The sequence below is a fragment of the Peromyscus leucopus genome, chromosome 2, assembly GCF_004664715.2.
Source record: "Peromyscus leucopus breed LL Stock chromosome 2, UCI_PerLeu_2.1, whole genome shotgun sequence".
Taxonomy (NCBI): domain Eukaryota; kingdom Metazoa; phylum Chordata; class Mammalia; order Rodentia; family Cricetidae; genus Peromyscus; species Peromyscus leucopus.
The window spans coordinates 53940960-53959588 of NC_051064.1; the positions used below are offsets into that span (position 1 = coordinate 53940960).

General features: G+C 42.4%; 1 protein-coding gene across 1 annotated transcript in view; it reads left to right on the top strand.

Annotated features, from left to right (window-relative positions):
* The window catches only part of Unc13b (unc-13 homolog B), a 209200-nt gene that overhangs the window by 21178 nt on the left and 169393 nt on the right, over positions 1-18629 (top strand). Inside the window, 1 exon segment of the mRNA XM_037202547.1 lies at positions 17260-17289. Coding sequence (XP_037058442.1) covers positions 17260-17289 — 30 coding nt within the window.

The window sequence follows — 18629 nt, forward strand, 5'->3', positions numbered from 1 at the left end:
CTCTGTAGACAAGGCTGTCCTTAAACTCACAAAGATCTGACTGCCTCTGCTTCCCGAGTGCTGAGATCGAAGGCGTGAGCCACCACTACCCAGATAAAAACTTTCTAATGTAGATTTATAGGTATATATTTATTTAGTGTCTGTATATGATGTTGAGAATTGAACTCATGGTCATGCGCATGCTAGGCAAATACTTTATCACTGAGCGACACACCCCAGCCCCATGAAGAGAAAAAATTAAAAAAAAAAAATTGAGACAGTCCAGACTGTCTGGGAACTCACTGTGTTGAACTTATAGAGATCCACCTGCCTCCTGAGTGTTGGGATAAAAGATATGTACTACCACACACAGGTCAATTTTAATTTTAATTTTATTTTATTAAATTTTCTATTGACTTTACATATCAACCACAGATCCCCCTCTACTCCCTCCTCCGGCCCCCCAGCCTTCTGCCCCAACCCACCTCCCATTCCCATCTTCTCCAAGGCAAGGTCTCCCATGGGGAGTCAGCAGAGCCTGGTACATTCAGTTGAGGCAGGTCCAAGCCCCTCCTCCCTGCACCAAGGCTACGCAAGATGTCCCACTATAAGCATTGGGCTCCAAAAAGCTGGCTCATGTACCATGGATGGATCCTGATCCCACTGCCTGGGGGCCCCCCTAAACAGTTCAAGCTAAACAACTGTCTCACCTATCCAGAGGACCTAGTTCAGTATCATGGGGACTCCACAGCTGTTGGTTCACAGTTCATGTGTTTCCACTAGTTTGGCTGGCTGTCTCTGTTTTTCTATCATGATCTCAATGTCCCTTGCTCATAGAATCTCTCCTCTCTCTCATCAATTGGACTCCTAGAGCTTAACCTGGTGCCTGACCTCGATCGCTGCATCTGCTTCCATTAGTCACTGGATGAGGGCTCTGTGATGACAGTTAGGGTATTCACCCATCTGATCACCAGAGTAGGCCAGTTCAGGCACCTTCTCAACTATTGCCAATAGTCTAAGGTGGGGTTATCCTTGTGGATTCCTGGGAACTTCCCTAACACTCTGTTTCTCCCTATTCCCATGATGTCTTCATTTATCATGGGATCTCTTTCCTTGCTCTCCCACTCTGTCCCTGTTCCAACTTGAAACTTCCATTTCTCTATGTTCTTATCTTCTATCCCTTGCCCTCCATTACCCCACGCCCCACCCTGAGTTTGCTCATGTAGATCTCATCTGTTTCTCCTCTGCTGGGCGATCCATGCATCCCTCCTGGCGTCCTCCTTGCTTGCTAGCCTCCCTAGAGCTGTGGGTTGCAGTCTGGTTTTTAAAAATATTTTGTATGTATAGCTGTTTTGATGCATGCATATCTGTGCACCATGTTCATGCAGTGCCCTCAGAGGCCAAAAGAGGGTGTTGGATCTCCTGGGACTGAAATGGGTGATAGGATTCAAACTCAAATCCTCTGGAAGGGCAACCAGTGCTCTTAACCACTCTCCATCTCTCCAGCCCCACAATAAGGATATTTTAAGTTCTTCCCATCTACCTTTTTCTTTCTTTTTAGTCTTTTGCCTTTAACACTTCTGTCCCCCCGCCCCCTCTCTGATACCCTTTTCCGTGCTTGGGGTTCTTTAAGATATGGCTTCTGGTTTGATCCTTTATCTGCTTTTCTTTTCTAGAGATCAAAGTAGAAAATTGAGGAAATGTATCCTCCCCCTCCCTTTTAAAGATAGGGTCTCCTATAACTCAAGATGGCCTCAGACTTCCTTTGTAGGTGAACATGACTGATCCTCTTGCCTCTATCTCTCAAGTGCTGAGATCATAGTTATGTGCCATCATGCCTGGCTTAAGCACCCTTGTTTCCCTTCAATTTTAGAGTAAGTCCAGGCCTAAATAGTTACCCACACTTTTTATTCATTAGGTCACAGGGAGTTTCTAAGTAGAAAACATTGTTGGTTCTATCTTGGCAAGAGTTCAAAGAAGCTAGGTGTGGCAGCATATACCTGTAATCTTAACACTTAGGAGTTTGACACTGCCATGAATTATATAGTTACCTGCCACATTGTCTACATAATGATGTCTTGTTTCAAACAAAACCACAATAGCAGCAACAACAAAAATATGCAGACACCTGAGTGTGGTGGCACATGCCTTTATTCCCATCACTCAGGAGGTAGAAGCAAGTGGATTCTGTGAGATCCAGAATAGCCAAGGCTACAAACAAACAACAGCAACAAAGCAAGCAATAACAAAAATATACAAACAAAAAAGAAAATGAAAAAAATGAGAAAAAGAGTACAGAGATGAATTATCATTTCCAGGTCTCATAATGTATGATTCCTTCAGTCTGTCTATTCAGACTTAAAGAAGCAGTACTAATTATTAAATTACAGAAATGTATCGAATCTCTGAAGGTAGTATTAGTGCAGGCATGTAATCCTAGCTCCTGAAGAGCGTGAAAGAGAAGGACACAAATTCAAATCCTGTCTGTGCTACAGATCAAGTTTAAAGACCCTGTCTCTAAATAAAGCAAGTGAGCTAGGAGCTGGGGATGTAGCTGAGGATAGAGCACTTGTCTAGCATTCCTGAGGCCCCAGATTGCAGCCCCAGTAACACACTCATGTGTGTGCACACACGTAATTATTGAGGAGGCAGGTTTTTTTTTTTTTTTAATTTTTCTTTTTTTTTTTTTGAAAAGAAACTTACTCTGTAGTTCAGGTTAGCTTTGAATTCATGGCATTCCTCCTCCCTTAGCCTCCCATGTGCTGGAATTATAGGCATGAGGCACCATGCTTGGCTGGAAAGTTGACTTTAAGATGGATCTAGTCAAACAGATTGAGTTGATATCAGGTCCTGTATTGGTTTTGACTGTTTTTGCAAGAGAGAGTTTTGCTCTAATGGTTAGAATCAGACAGTCTAGTATTGTCTGATACAGCTGTTATTTTTGTTTAGAGTACAAGACTCAGGAGGGCAGAAAATATCTTTAAAATTGGTGTATGTGTGTCTGTGTGTGTGTGTCTAGGTCAGAGGATGACTTTCAAGCGTCAGTTTTCTCTTTTTACCTTTACATGGGTTCTGGGGATTGAGCTGGGTCAACAGGCTTAAGCAAATGCCTTTACCTGCTCAGCCATCCCAGTGTCTTGACTCTCTCCTTGTGTTGAGTGATGCAGTGCTTGACAGTGGACAGTCTATAAATACTGAAGGCGTGTATGCAAAACACAGAACATCTTTGCATTAGAGACTGCTAATGCGCAACAGTCTGGCTTGCCTTCACAAACTAATCTCTCTCTCTCTCTCTCTCTCTCTCTCTCTTTCTTTCTCCTCTTTCCTTCTTTCTTTCTCTTTCTCTCTTTTTTTTTTTTTTGAGACAGGGTCTCTAATCCTGGCTGTCCTTGAACTTGCTTTGTAGATGAGGCTGGCTTTGAACTTGAATAGGTCTGCTTGCCTTGATTCCCTAGTGCTAGGATTCATAAATTAATCCTTAATCATTCACATACTTTATTTTCTCAGACACTCTCCCTTTTTAAAACTGTCTCCACTTCTATTATATTGTTACAAGCCACCAACATCCTTTATCTAGACTACTTCAGTAGGTTTTCAGTGTATCTTTTTTTAAAAAAATAATTTGTGTCCTCGTAAGTGCATTTTCAAAACAGTAGACAAGTAGACAGAGATATCTTCTAAAAAATGCAAATCAAATCCAGTGGCTTCCCAGTATATCTCTCTCATTTTTATTTGTTTATTATTACTGTTATTGGCTTTTTTTTTTTTTTTCAAGACAGTGTTTCTTTGTATAGCTCTGTAGACCAGACTTGCCTCTGCCTCCTGAGTGCTGGGATTAAACACATGTGCCACCACTACCTGGCCTATTAACTGGCTTTTAAAAAGATTTACTTTTACTAATTTTAATTTTTGTAGGTGTATGTATGTCTAGGTGTGGGTTTGTACATGTGAATGCAGGTTCCAGTGGAAGCCAAAGGCATTGGATCCCTTGGAGGGATCTAATTGAATTTATGGTAATGAGCTAGCTGCCTGACATGGGCGCTGGGAACAGAACTTGGGTCCTCTGGAAGAGCTCTAACTGCTGAGCCATCTGTCTTGTGGCCCCTGTACTAGCTTTTAGAGACAGTGTCTTGCTATGTAGCTCAGACTGGCCTTGAACCTGTGATCTTCCTGCCTCTGTCTCCTGAGTCCTGTACTACCGTGCTCAGCTTTATCTCTAGTTTTTAGAATCTATTCCATTCCTGAGTTTGGAGATCTGACATTCTGACACTGATGGAGTCTATTAAGAAGTATTTCCACTCCTCCCCTCTCCCCAACCAAAACACATACAGAAATAAAATATGCCTGGAAAAATAATTCATTAACAGCGGACAGAAAGGCTTCAAAAGACACCCTAGAATTTAGGGGTTGTCTTAGTTAGGGTTTCTATTGCTGTGAAGAGACACTGTGACCACGGCAACTCTTATAAAGGAAAAACATTTAATTGGGGCTGGCTTACATTTTCAGAGGTCTAGTCCATTATCATCATGGTGTGACATGGTGGCATGCAGGTAGTCATGGTGCTGGAGCAGGAGCGGAGAGTCCTACATCTTGACCGCCACAGGCAACAGAAAGTAGTCTGAGATATCGGGCGTGGCTTGAGCATATATGAGACCCTAAAGCCTACCTCCACAGTGACACACTTCCTCTAATAAAGACACACCTACTAATAGTGCCTCTCCCTATAGGCTTATGGGGGCCAGTTACATTCAAACTACTACAGGAGTCTACATCCAGAGCTAGTATGGTGGTATAGGTTGGGTAATCCCAGCATTGGAGAGGCCCAGACAGCAACTGACTAACCCTGTCTAGATTGAACACTCACATGGAAGTTGTGTACCTTTGCAATCTTCTCCTCCAGTTTCTTAGGAAAATCCTCTAACATGCTGGTGGGATTAAAGAGATATTCAAGCTCCACTCACTATGGAGCTAACAAAGACAGCTACTAGAAAGATGTTCTTATCACTAGACTAGGGCATGGGGTTCCTCCCGAGCAACAGACCTTGCAGTCAGAGGACCAGTACTGGAGTCCCAGCTCTATTGGTCTGTAACCTGGAGCATTTAAATCTCTTAAGACCCAGGTCCTTATCGATACTAGTAGGATTTATCTCAAAGTTTCTGTAGGGATTAGAACATTTAAGAGATTAAGTTACTTTTCTCATGGCTCTGTAAGAGCACTGTTGCTCAGAAATGTCATAGTTGTCTCTGCTGTAGCATTTAAGTTGTAACTTTGTTTTATTTAGGGGAGTGATCATGCTTGTGCTGCCGCCCTAAGTGTGTGGACATCAGAGGACAAGGGAGTCATTCAGATTCTCTCTGTCCACCTGTGGCTTCAGGAGATGGAATTTAGACCATCAGTCTAAACTTTTTTTTAAAAGACACTTAAGAGATGACATGTTTTGAAATTTATATTTAATTATTATCTAGTATTCTTATACATAATATGCTTGAGTTAGCTGGGCGGTTGTGGCGCATGCCCTTGATTCCAGTACTCGAGAGGCAGAGGCAGGTGGATCTCTGTGAGTTCGAGGCCAGCCTGGTCTACAAAGTGAGTTCCAGGACAGGATCCAAAGCTACACAGAGAAATCCTGTCTTGAAAAACAACAACATGCTTGAGTCAATCTGAATGTTTGAGTTCTAAATGACTGGACCTTCATATAGAATACTTTAAAAATATGGATAAAATATAAGCAGCCTTTAATGTTGTCTCCCAAGATTTGGTTGGGAAGAAATGGACAAGTCCTTGCCAAATATCTATGTAAAAATCTTTGGCCGAGCTTTCCTTTCAGAACATGTACGGAGCTGCTTGCACCCTACCTGTCAACTGTCCTTGGGTCTAATGTTCATCCTTGCTGTAGTTAAAGGGGCAGGATGATAGGGTCATGCTATGATATGAGTGCTTAAAAACATGGGTTACACTGTTCTGCTTTCCTTTTTTTGGAGCTAGCGAGATTCCTAGAGCATAATGGACTTCACATGTGAGTGGCAACTGACTGAGTATAGAATTCCTGGATTATAGTGCTTTGCTATTAGACAAAGTTGATGGATGCTTTTCACTGGAATTTTTAAAGTATGTTTTCATTAGTATTATTTGATATTTTTTGAGAACTCTCAAGTTGCAAATGTAGATCTTTATCTGAAGAAAACTTCTATATTTGAAGTTACTTCTGTTCTAAGTACTCAGGAAACTGAGGTAGGAAGATCATTTATATTCACCCGTTTGAGACCAGTCTGGGTAACATAGTAAGACCCAGTCTCAAAAAAAAAAAAAAAAAAAAAAGGAAAGTGGGGGAATAGGAGATAGGCTATAGCTGAGTTGGCAGAATACATAATCCCAACTCCCAGAAGTCAGGAAGTAGAGGCAGGAATTCAGATCATTCTTGGCTCCATGGGGAGTTTGAGGTCAGTCTGGGATACAGGAGACACTGTCTCTACAACAAAAGCAGTAATAAAAAGTTAACTTAGAAGAAAACTAAAGTGATAATGTAGAGGAAAAATTTAAGAAACTCCTTAAGAGTAAAGAGAGCAATATAAATCTTAAAGGGGGCTGGAGAGATGGTTCAGAGGTTAAGAGCACCGACTGCTCTTCCGGAGGACCCAAGTTCAATTCCCAGCACCCACATGGTGGCTCACAACAACCTGTAATGAGATCTGGTGCCCTCTTCTGTATACATAATAAATAAATAAACAAACAAATAAATAAATCTTTAAAAAAATCAATTTTAAATTTTAAAGGAGAGAAATCAGATACAGCATGTAAGCAAAAGCCAAGAGTGGTAGCACATGCCTTTAGTTCTGCAAGTTCAAGACCAGCTTGAAATGTATTCTAGGTCCTGTCTAGAAACAAAAACAAAAAACAAAACAAAAATCAGCAACAAAACCCAAACCAGAATTAGAGCCCTAACACAAGGACAACTGGAGCTCCTGAGGTTGACAAAGAACAAATGGACAGGCATGGTGGTTCATGCATATGATCCCAGTACTTGGGAGGTGGAAATGGGAAAGATCAGGAGTTCAAGGCCAGCCTCAGCTACATAGATTTTTATACTTTTCTCCTATTTTGCTTAATATTCTTATCATTTTTTCCATTTTTCTTTATTAAGAAAATTTCTACTCACTCTACATACCACCCACTGATCCCATCTCCTCTCTCCTCCCACCCCCCAGCCCTCTCTCCCAAGCCACCCTACATCCGCACATCCCCCAAATCAAGGTCTCCCATGGGGAGTCAGCAGAGCCTGGCACACTGAGCCAGGCAGGTCCAAGCCCCTTCCCACTGTACCAAGGCTGCACAAGGTGTCATACCACAGGCACTGGATTCCCAAAAGCATGCCATGCACCAGGGATGGATCCGGATACCCCTGCTTGGGTACCCCCAAACAGTTGGAGCCAAACAACCATTTTCCGTATCCAGAGGGCCTAGTCAACCCACAGCTCCAGAGGGCTAGCTAACAGGGAAAGACCTTAGGAGGGACACATGGATGACCCAGCGAAGGAGAAGTGGATGAGATCTACATGAGCGGACTGGATGTGGGGGGGTGGCTGAGGGTGAGGAGTGGGGGATGGGAACATAGGGAATGGGAGGGTCAAGCTGGAACAGGGACAGAGTAGGAAGGCAGGGAGGGAGATACCATGATAGATGAGGACATCATGGGAATAGGAAGAGGCAGGGTGCTGGGGAGGGTCTCAGGAATCCACAAGGTTGACCCCCCCTTGGCAGTGGTCCAGAGGGTGTCTGGACTGGTCTACTCTGGTAACCGGTCTAGTGAATACCCTAACTGTCATCATAGAGCCTTTGTCCAGTGACTGATGGAGGCAGATGCAGAGATCCACGGCCAGGCACCAGGCTGAGCTCCAGGAATCCAATCGAGAGAGAGGAGAGATTCTGCAGGCGGGGGATCATGATGGGAAGATGTGCAGAGATGACTGGCCACACTAGTGGAAGCCCATGAACTGTAGACTAGTGGCTGTGGAGCCCCCATGGGACTGGACTAGGCCCTCTGGATAGGGAAGATGGTGGTTTATATTTTATTTTACTGAGTTTATTTTTATTTAGTCTTTGTTTATTTTGTGTTGAGATTCAAACTCAAGGCCTCAAACATGCTAGGCAAGTGCTGAACTACTGTGCTACCTTCCCACCCCTTTCATACCTCTGTCTCTTTAAATGCTTTTTTTTTTTTTTTTTTGGTTTTTCGAGACAGGGTTTCTCTGTGTAGCTTTGTGCCTTTCCTGGAACTCACTTGGTAGCCCAGGCTGGCCTCGAACTCACAGAGATCCGCCTGCCTCTGCCTCCCGAGTGCTGGGATTAAAGGCGTGTGCCACCACCGCCCGGCTTCTTTAAATGCTTTTAAAACGTCTGCGCGCGCGCACGCACACGCGCACACACACACACACACACACACACACACACACACACACACGAGTGCCTGGTCCATGTGTTTCATGTCACAAATGTGGGGATCAGATAATAACTTTTAGCAGTCATTCTCTCCTTCCACTGGTGGAAGGATTAACTCAGGTTGTCAGGCTTGTACACTACCCACTGAGCAATCTTGCTAGTCCCCCTTCAAGTTTAAATTCTTCCCTGTCTTTTAGTAGGCATCTTTATTATTTTAGTCTTTGTTTGGCCTTTCATCCTTTGCTTTTGTGGCACCCTTTTCTGCTTTGTTATTCACGTGTTTGTTTATTCATTATTTATATTTATTTTTGGTCTCAAACTTACTATGAAGCTGAAGATGACCATGAACTTATGATCTTTTTGTCTCTGTCTTACAAGTTCTGAAATTACAGGTGTTTACCTCCATGCTAGATTTATGCAGCACTCAGGATTGAACACAGGGCTTTGTGCATGCTACGTTAGCTTTATACATTCCCATTACAATTTATTTGTTGTATGATGTCTTGCTGTGTTGCCCAATCTGGCTTAACATTTCTGGGTTTCAGAAATCTTGGGCTGGAGACATAGCACTCATCTACTATGTGCAGGCACTGGGTTAAAAGTTGTAGAGTAAAGAAAATAGCGGGCATGGTAGTGCACGCCTTTAAGCCAAGCACTTGGGAGGAACCAGGAGGCAGAGGCAAGCAGATCTTTGTGAGTTGGAGGCCAGCTTGGTCTATGCAGCAAGTACCAGGCCAGTCAGGGCTACACAGTGAGGCCCTGTGTGTACATTATTTTAAGTGCTTTTTTGATGTTGAGTGCCATTTTATTTTATTTATTTATTTTATTTTTTTAAGATTTTTATTTATTTATTATGTATACAGTAAGCCTGCAGGCCAGAAGAGGGCACCAGATCTCATTATTGATGGTTGTGAGCCACCATGTGGTTGCTGGGAATTGAACTCAGGACCCCTGGAAGAGCAGGCAGTGCTCTTAACCTCTGAGCCATCTCTCCAGCCCCGAGTGCCATTTTATATCTTACATCATTTTAAGGATCATTTTATAGTCTTCAAAACAGTACATTTTTTTCTTAATGAGAAGTAAGGTAAAGACAGATGTGGTGCACGCCTTTAATATCAGTATTCAGGAGGCAGAGGCAGGCAGATCTCTGTGAGTTCAAGGCCAGCCTGGTTTACATATCAAGCTCCAGGTCAGCTGAAGATACATACATGGTAAGACCCTAACTCAAAATAAACAAAAAATAAGAGAAAAATGAGGTAGATTCATATGTGGTATTCCCTCCACAGGATGAAAGAGTATTCTTTGTTGGTCTCAGATTTTATTTGCTGTTAGAAATCTCTGAAGGTTAAATTTTCCACTTAGATTTTTTTCTTTTTGGGACAGAATTTCCCTGTGTAGCCCTGGCTGTCCTGGAACTCATTGTGTAGACCAAGTTGGTCTTGAACTCAGAGAACCACTTGCCTCTGCCTCGCCAGTGCTGGGATTAAAGGTGTGCCCACCATTGCTGGTTTCCACTTAGATTTTAACAAAGGTCCCTGATTGCCAGTGAAGCAGCGTAGCAGCCTCATGACAGTGAGAAGGGAATATGGCTGCAAACCATGATTTTCAGGGAAACTTCTCTTTGTGTAGCCTGTATTCCAGTGTACTTGGCAGCATTACTGTGTTCAGTTCAGATCTGGTGAGGCTGCTGCTGCCTTGTGCTAGATGGAATAGCCCTGTCCGTCATTGTAGCCACATTTGAATGTGACTTGCCACTTGTGCCACCAACCCACATGCCCTAGACTTTCTAGGGAGGGTTGTATCATCAGTGAGATGCTCTTCCAGTCCTGCCTCAGCTTTTAAGTCCTTCTAGTTGGTAGCTGTTAAGAGAACTTTTTGCAGTTTTTTTCTCTCGTACAATCTAGACAGTGTTCATAAGGTCTTCGTTTCCTTTTTAGTATTTTTCTAATGGTCATTATCTTGAAAATAGTTTTTTTTTTTTAAAGATTTACTTATTATATATACAATATTCTGCCTGCATGTATGCCTGCATGCCAGAAGAGGGCATCAGATCTCATTATAGATGATTGTGAGCCACCATGTAAAGGTTGCTAGGAATTGAACTCAGGACCTCTGGAAGAGCAGCCAATACTCTGAACCTCCGAGCCATCTCTCCAGCCCCCAGTTTTTTCTTTTTGAGACAGGGTCTCATTATGTAGTCCAGATTGGTGTTGAACTTGAGGTCTTGCCTCACTCAGTCTTCTAAGTGCTAGGTTACAGGCATGTTCTACCACACTTGGCTAAATCATCAATGTTTTTTCTCTCTCTCTCTTAGATAAGGTCTCACAATGCCTAAGCTGACCTTGAATTCACTATGTAGCTCAGTCTCCTAAGTGTTGGGATTATAAGTACATGCTACCACACTTAGCCATATTACCAATTTCGTTTCTTTCTTCCTTTTTGATAGGGTTTCCTGTAGCCCAGTTTGTCCTCAAACTCACTACTATAGCCAAGGATGACCTTAGTTTTCCTATCTCCACTTCCTAAGTGCTGTGATTATAGGTATGGGCTACTACACCTGGTTTATTTGGTGCTGAGAACCAAACCCAGGGCTTTGTGCATACTAGACAGTGCTCTATCAATGGATGTATGGCCCCTTCCCACCACTTTTTTTTTTTTTTTTTTTTTAGTTTTTTGAGACAGGGTTTCTCCATGTAGTTTTGGTGTCTGTCCTGGAACTCAACTCTGTAGACCAGGCTGGCCTGGAACTCACAGAAATACACCTGCTTCAGTCTCCCAAAGTGCTGGGACTAAAGGCGTGCTCCATCACTCTTGCTCTAGTGTTTTTCCTGAGAGCTGTCTACCTTGATTTTTAGTGACAGCACATATTCTCTTATTTTTGCCATTACCTAGATTCACTAGGACCTGGGGCTGGTCGATTTGGCTAGTTTTTCTGGCCAGTGAATCCCAGTGATCTGCCTGTCTCTGCCTTCTCAGGGCTGGGATTGTCTGGCTGTTTTGGTTTAGATTTGTTTATTTATTTTAATTATGTGTATTTGTATTTGTTTGTCTATGTGTGAGTGCCTGCGTAGGCCAAGGAAAGGTTATCAAATTTCCTGGAAGCTGGAGCCTCCTGACCATGGGTGCTGGGGGCTGAACTCAGATCCTGTAAGATCCCCTTACTCTGTAAGAGTAGTATGATCTCTTAACTTCTAAGCCAGCACTCCAGCTCTGTCTCCCTCTCCTCTCCTCTCCTCTCCTCTTCTCTCCCCTCTCCTCTCCCCCTCCCCTCCCCTTCTCTCTCTCTCTCTCTCTCTCTCTCTCTCTCTCTCACACACACACACACACACACACACACACACACAATGCTGGGGATCAAATTCAGGTGCTCATGCTTGCATGGCAAGCAGTTTACTGACTGAACCATCTTTTCAGCCCTAAGTATTCAGTTTTAATAGTTAATAATGGAGAGGTGAGAAAAAGGACATCTTGCCAACCGGTCTTCATGGTTTTGTCAGTCCCTGTGGTCAGCTGGTTGACAAGTGTGGTAATGAATCTTTATATTCAAATATTCGACAGATGTGCAAGTCAATAAAGCATACTATGCAAATTGATAATTATAACAGTGTTTGATGTTGACCAGAGATTGAAAACAAGGCAGTAGGAATACATGTAATTTCTATTTTAAAAGATGTTACCTTTCAAATAAAAAGGAAATGGTAGTTCTGCATTTAAGTAATAGACTTGATGCTAGGTTCTGAAGTAGAAGGGTAACAAACGAGAACAAATATCATATGGCTTTGGAAATTGTCTCATGAGAGGGCAGGCTTGAGCAGGCCGGTTAGCTATTCCAATGGCCTAGAGAACCAGGTCACTGCTTGTGAGTCTGTGTGAATAGGATTATTTCCTGTAATCTTAAGAGTGTCTGTAGTAGATTTGGTCCTATAGTAAGGTCAGAGAAACGCAGGTGCTAAAGTTAGATTTTTTTTTGAGGTGTAGGTACATATTCTCTTATTTTTGCCTTTATTTATGAGGAACCTGGGGAAATGGGCTCACCTGGGTCTTCTTTCTTCAGCTGACTTCAAGGTTTTTATATTGGCTGTAGTCTTTACGAGCCTCAGTGTTATGTAATGACTGTTGTTTTCCCATCTTTTCTGCTTTTTTTTTAAAAATATATATAAACAGTAGTGTGGATGAGGAGGGATTTTGTGTTAGAGTCCTTAGTAGCTTTGATTCTGAAACAATTTAAATTGGCTTCATAGTCAGTTAATAAATTTATTGTTCAATATTTTGTTTTGACAACATTGAGGTTGAGACATTACTATTTCTGCTTTGTTTGTTTGTTTGTTTGTTTATGAAGCAATGTCTTACAGTAACCCAGTCTAGCCTTGAACTTGGAAAGTAGCTGAGGCTGGCCTTGACCTCTTGATCCTCCTGCTTCTACCTCTCAGCTGTTGGGATTATAGGTATGTGCCAGCATGTTTGGCTCTGGCTGTTTTCTTATTTAACTATAATGTATTTTGTTTGTTTCTTTGTTTTTTGAGACAAAGTCTCATTTAGCCAAGGCTGGCCTCACATGTTATGTAGTTGAGGATGACCTTGAACTTCTGATCTTATTGTGTCCATCTCCCAAGTACTGGGATTAGAGCCGTGCACCACCATGCCCATTTTATTTGTTATTTTAAAAATGTTGAAGCCAGATCCTGGAGAGATGGTTCAGTGGTTAAGAACACTGGCTGCTCTTCTTCCAGAGGTCCTGAGTTAATTTCCCAGCAACCACATGGTGGCTCACAACCATCTATAATGAGATCTGATGCCCTCTTCTGACATGCAGGCAAACATGCAGATGAAACACTATATACATAATAAATAAATAAATAAATGAATAAATGAATAAATAAATAAATAAATGGGGGGGGCTGGAGAGATGGCCCAGCAGTTAAGAGTACTGATGCTCTTTCAGAAAACCTGCGTTCAATTCCCAGCACCCACATGGCAGCTCAGGACTGTCTGTAACTACAGTTCCAGGGGACCCAACACCCTCACACAGGCAAAACAACAATGCACAATACATAATATCTTTTAAAAAATGTTGAAGCCAGGCCTGGTGGTCCATGACTTTAATCCCAGCATTTGGGAGGCAGAAGTAGGCAGAATTCTATGAAATCAAGGCCAGCTGGGTCTACAGAGTGAGTTCCAGACCAACCAGGGCTACATAGTGAGATCTTTCTTTCTTTCTTTCTTTCTTTCTTTCTTTCTTTCTTTCTTTCTTTTTTTCTTATTAATACAGTATTTATTTGTCTTCTCTCTGTCAAACCCTGAGCCAAGCACTTTCCCCAGACTTCCTGGGGAGGTACAGGAAAAGGAACACACAGGGCAGGCGGGACATGGAAGAACTATGGGAGGTGGAAGTGGAGACAGCTGCTTCACATGGCGAAGAGGACGAGAAAGGCCACCATTAGGCAGAAGAGCCCCATGGCCTCTGAGAGGGCAAAGCCCAGAATATAGGAGAAGAGCTGTTGCTTCAGAGAAGGGTTCCTGGCATACCAAAAGATGAGCTCCCCAATGAGTCCCAACCACCTCAGAGCCAGCCAGCCCAACTGTGGCGGCCCCAGCCCCATGAACTTGGTGGCTGTGTCCATGTCCCTGGAAATGACGCTGGTTTGGAATGCTGGAATTAAAGCAATCGCTGTCCCATTTAGATCTAATGTCAGGACTTAACTAAAACTATGGGTCAGGTGGAGTGGCACACACTTTTTTTTTTTTTTTTTTTTGGTTTTTTTTTGGTTTTTTCAAGACAGGGTTTTCTCTGTGTAGCTTTGTGCCTTTCCTGGAACTCACATGGTAGCCCAGGCTGGCCTCGAACTCACAGAGATCCGCCTGCCTCTGCCTCCTGAGTGCTGGATTAAAGGCGTGCGCCACCACCGCCTGGCAAGAGTGGCGCACACCTTTAATCCCAGCTCTCAGGAGGCAGAGGCAGGCAGATCTCTGAATTCAAGGCCAGCCTGGTCTACAGAGTGAGTTCTAGGACAGTCAGGGTTACATAGTGAGACCCTGTCTTGAAAAACAAACAAACAAACAAACAAACAAACAAATCAAAAACCAAAAACCAAACCAACAACCCCAAAAGACTAAAACTGTGATAGTCTCACATCTGAGTGAACTCAGATATGTGCTTGCCTCTACCTCTCCAGTGCTGGGGTCAAAGGTGTGCACCACTGAGCCAGCACTTTTTTTTAAACTTCATGAGACAAGGTCTTACATCATGTAGGGTTTGACATCATGGGCCTCCTGCGTTATCCTCTCAAGTGCCAGGATTACAGCACACACACTGTTGGGTCCATTTTCCCCCTTTTCTGATCTCTTCTCCTCTCTCTTCTCTGTTTCATGCCTTAAAAGCTGTAGTGTTAGTGGATTTCAGGATGGGTTATTAGACATAATAATTAATCTATCATACCTATTTATTAATTATAGTAAGATGATTTCCATTCCATGTAATGTTATTTTAATTCCCTCCCTTTTTTTTGAGAAAGGATTTTTTATTTTTTAATTTTATGTATATGAGTGTTCTGCTTAAATGTATGTGTGTGCACCATGTGTGTCTCTGGTACCCAAGGAGGCCAGGAGAGGATGTGGGCTCCTGGAACAGAGTTATAGATGATAGCAAGCCACTGTGTGGGTGCTGAGAACTGAACCCAGGTCCTCTGCAGTAGTAGCCAGTGCTGTCATCTCATGAGCCATCTCTTTAGCCCCATTTTGGAGACAGGATCTTACTATGTAGCTCTGACTGGCCTAATACTTAGAAGTCATTATATGACCTCCAGTTTGTGTAGATCCTCCTGCCTCTGTCTACCAAGCAATAGGACTATAGGCATTGATCAGTCCAATCAGCTAATTTTTAAAAATTTTAACTATATTTAAAATTTTGTTGATTAATTTTCATTCATTCTTATTTTAATTTTATAGGTATTGATAGGGCAATGGTGATTATTTAAAATAATTTAATTTTATTAAACAGTTTATTGTTGTTTTTTTGAGACAAGGTTTCTCTGTGTAGCCCTGGCTGTTCTGGAACTCACTCTGTAGACCAGGCTAGCCTAGATTAGAAAGATCTACTTGCCTTTGCCTCCCCAGTGCTGGGATTAAAAGTATGTGCCACTGCTGTCTTGCTTTTATTAAACATTTTTAAAACTACATTTTTATTTATTTGATGTGTGTATGTACATGCAAAAGTGTGCGTGTGGAGATTAGGGGACAGTTTTGGGAAGTTGGTTTTCTCTTTTACCATATGGGTCCTGGGAATCAAATTCAAATGGTCAGACATGGAAACAATTACCTATTCACTTAGCTGTCTCATGGGTCCTGTTTGGGTTTTATGAAAGAGTTTCATATAGCTGAGGCTAACTTTGAACTCTGTCCTTCCTGCCTCTACTTTTTAAGTGCTAGGATTACAAGCAAGCGCTACCAAACCCAGCTGAAATGTGTTCTCTCTCTCTCTCCCCCCTCCCTCTCTCCCTCCCTAGCTCCTTCCTTAGCTCCTTCCCTCCCCCTCTCTCTTTTAATTTTTAAAGACAGGGTTTCACTGTGTAGCTCTGGAACTCATTATGTAGACCAAGTTGGCTTTAAACTCATCCACTAGTCTCTGTCTCTCAAGTGCTGGGATTAAAGGCACGCTCCACATGACCTGTTCTGCTTTCTCCACTTTATGAAAAAGAATATTTGGGAAGAGGATCTGAATTTATGTGAGACTACAAAAGACATACTTTGGGTTAAAAAAAAAAGAAGAAATAGACTTTAATAATAATAAGCACTGACTGAAATTGAGATTTGATGGCCTTGTGGAAAGTACTAAGTGACTTATCTTGGAAGTACTCAGTGAGGTAGATGTCAATTAAGGGAAACTTTTATTTGTAATGTAGAACATAGAGAAAGGCAAATCAAATCCTTGTGTATACTTTCTAGGCACTTTGCTACAACACCACCTCCCCCCACTCCACCCTCACCCCCAGCACTTGTCTGTAATCTTCATGGCTTGATCTTGCTGCTTTCTCACTCTGTAGCCCAGGCTGCCCTTGAACTTGCAGCAGCTCTCCCGCTCCAGGCTCCCCAGTGCTAGGATTCCAGACTTGAGCCATGAGTCCAGCTCTAGCAGTTTCCTACGCTTTCCCCAGGAGCTGCATAGGACTCTTTAGAAGCAGTTCTGTGTGACTATGGACAGGAGCCCCTCTTGATATCTGCTTCTCAGAAGTCACGTCTCACTCTTGGTTGAAAAGCTATCCTCTGTATTTTCCCAAAACTCTTGTTTTGGTGAGAATGAACTGGAGGGATTTTCCTTTTTAAAAGTTTATTTCTTACCTTTTTGTTTGGCTAAGGATAGAATTCAGGGCCTCATACATGCAAGGTAAGTGCTTACTTCCAGCGTGATGATTGCTTTTAAATAAGGAACATCTATAACTTAAACTTTTTTAAAATTAAATAAAAAGGATGTATTTATTTTATGTATATGAGTGATCTACTGACCTTATGCCAGAAGAGGGCATCAGATCCCACTGTAGATGGTTGTTAGCCACATATGGTTGCTGGGAATTGAACTCAGGACCTCTGGAAGAGCAGCTAGTTTTCTTAACCACGGGGACATCTCTCCAGCCCTAAACTTAAATTTTAGAAAGTCATCTAACATAAAACTGATCCCAGGCCATTTGGCTTTCTCTACTTCCTTGTCAGGAGGTAGACGTGGAGATTTTTTCCCACTGGGTATGAGATTAGGTTGAATACCTTTGAGAGGGTCTTTGAACAGATGTTCAGACTCTTTTCCCAATAATTGGACATAACTTCCTAATTTTACCTCTTTTGTTTTCTTGCAGTCAAAAGAGCCAAATTCCAGGGTTCACCAGGTAAGTCTAGCCCTCCATTATGGTTACCTTTCATGCTTGCTGTGATTTAAAGCAGTCTTTAAAAAACTGTGTGTGTGTGTGTGTGTGTGTGTGTGTGTGTGTGTGTGTGTGTGTGTGTGTGTTACATGCAGGACCTCAAGAAGGCCAGAAAAGGGTGTCATATTCCCTGGAACTAGAGTTACAGACAGCTGTAAGCTGCCATATCGGCACTGGGAATTGGACCCAGGTCCTCTGTAAGAGCAGCAAGTGCTCCTAACCATCTCTCTGTCGTCTTTAGAGCAATCTTAAAAATAAAAAACAAAAATCATAGGCCAGAAGGATGGCTCAGGGATAGAGCACTTGCTGTGCATGTCTGATGACCTGAGTTCTTGGGAGATTCCATTCTCTGCTTCTACCATGTGGTTTTTCAGAGAATGAAGTCAGGTTGTTCAGGCTTCAGTCACCTGCCTGCTGAACCATTTCACTGGCCCCTCAAAAGCAGTCTTAAAAAAAAGACTCAGTAATTATAAGCTGGGCATGGTGATACATTTCTATAATCTTAGTACTTGGGAGGCTGGTGCAGGAGGATTGCATGTCCAGGTCAGCCTGGGCTACATAAAGAGACCCTGTCTCAGAAAACAACAACAACAACGATTTCATTTAGTTTACTACTTAAATTCATTGGCTTAATTCACTCAGTTAATTCGTGAAATTATTAATCCACTGCTATAAAACATTTAACTTTGTTTACCTGTATTTTTATCTGTATTTATCAATAAAAAGTTTATCATTCTCATTCTCTCTCTCCTCTCTCTCTCCTCTCTCTCTTTTCTCTCTCTTCTCTCTCTCTTCTCTCTCTCTCTGTTTTTTTGAGACAGGTTTTCTCTGTGTAGTTTTGGTGCCTGTCCTGGATCTCACTCTGTAGACCAGGCTGGCCTTGAACTCACAGAGATCTGCCTGGCTCTGCCTCTGAGTGCTGGGATCAAAGGCATGTGCTACTGCCATCCGGTGAGGCTGGAAAATCTTGAGTTCAAAGTCAGCATAGTGAATTTTAAGACAGCCTGGACTGCATAGTTGGCTTAGTAGAAATATGCAGGGTTCAGACTTCTGAGGTTTGAGTTTTAGGTTACTCCTTTTGTTTTGTACTCTATCATCTCAGAGAATTTCCTTCCCTCAACTTTAGGACAATGTTTCTTGACATGTAAACTATAGATCAAGCTTGAAATCCAGTTCTTTCATGACAGTTTCCCCTTCAATATGTGTCCCTCATCAAGGGCTCTGAAGCTCTAACCTGTTTCTGTATTTTGTGATTACATTCATTTTTGTTGTTGGATCCCCCCCCCCCAGGTTATCATATAGTC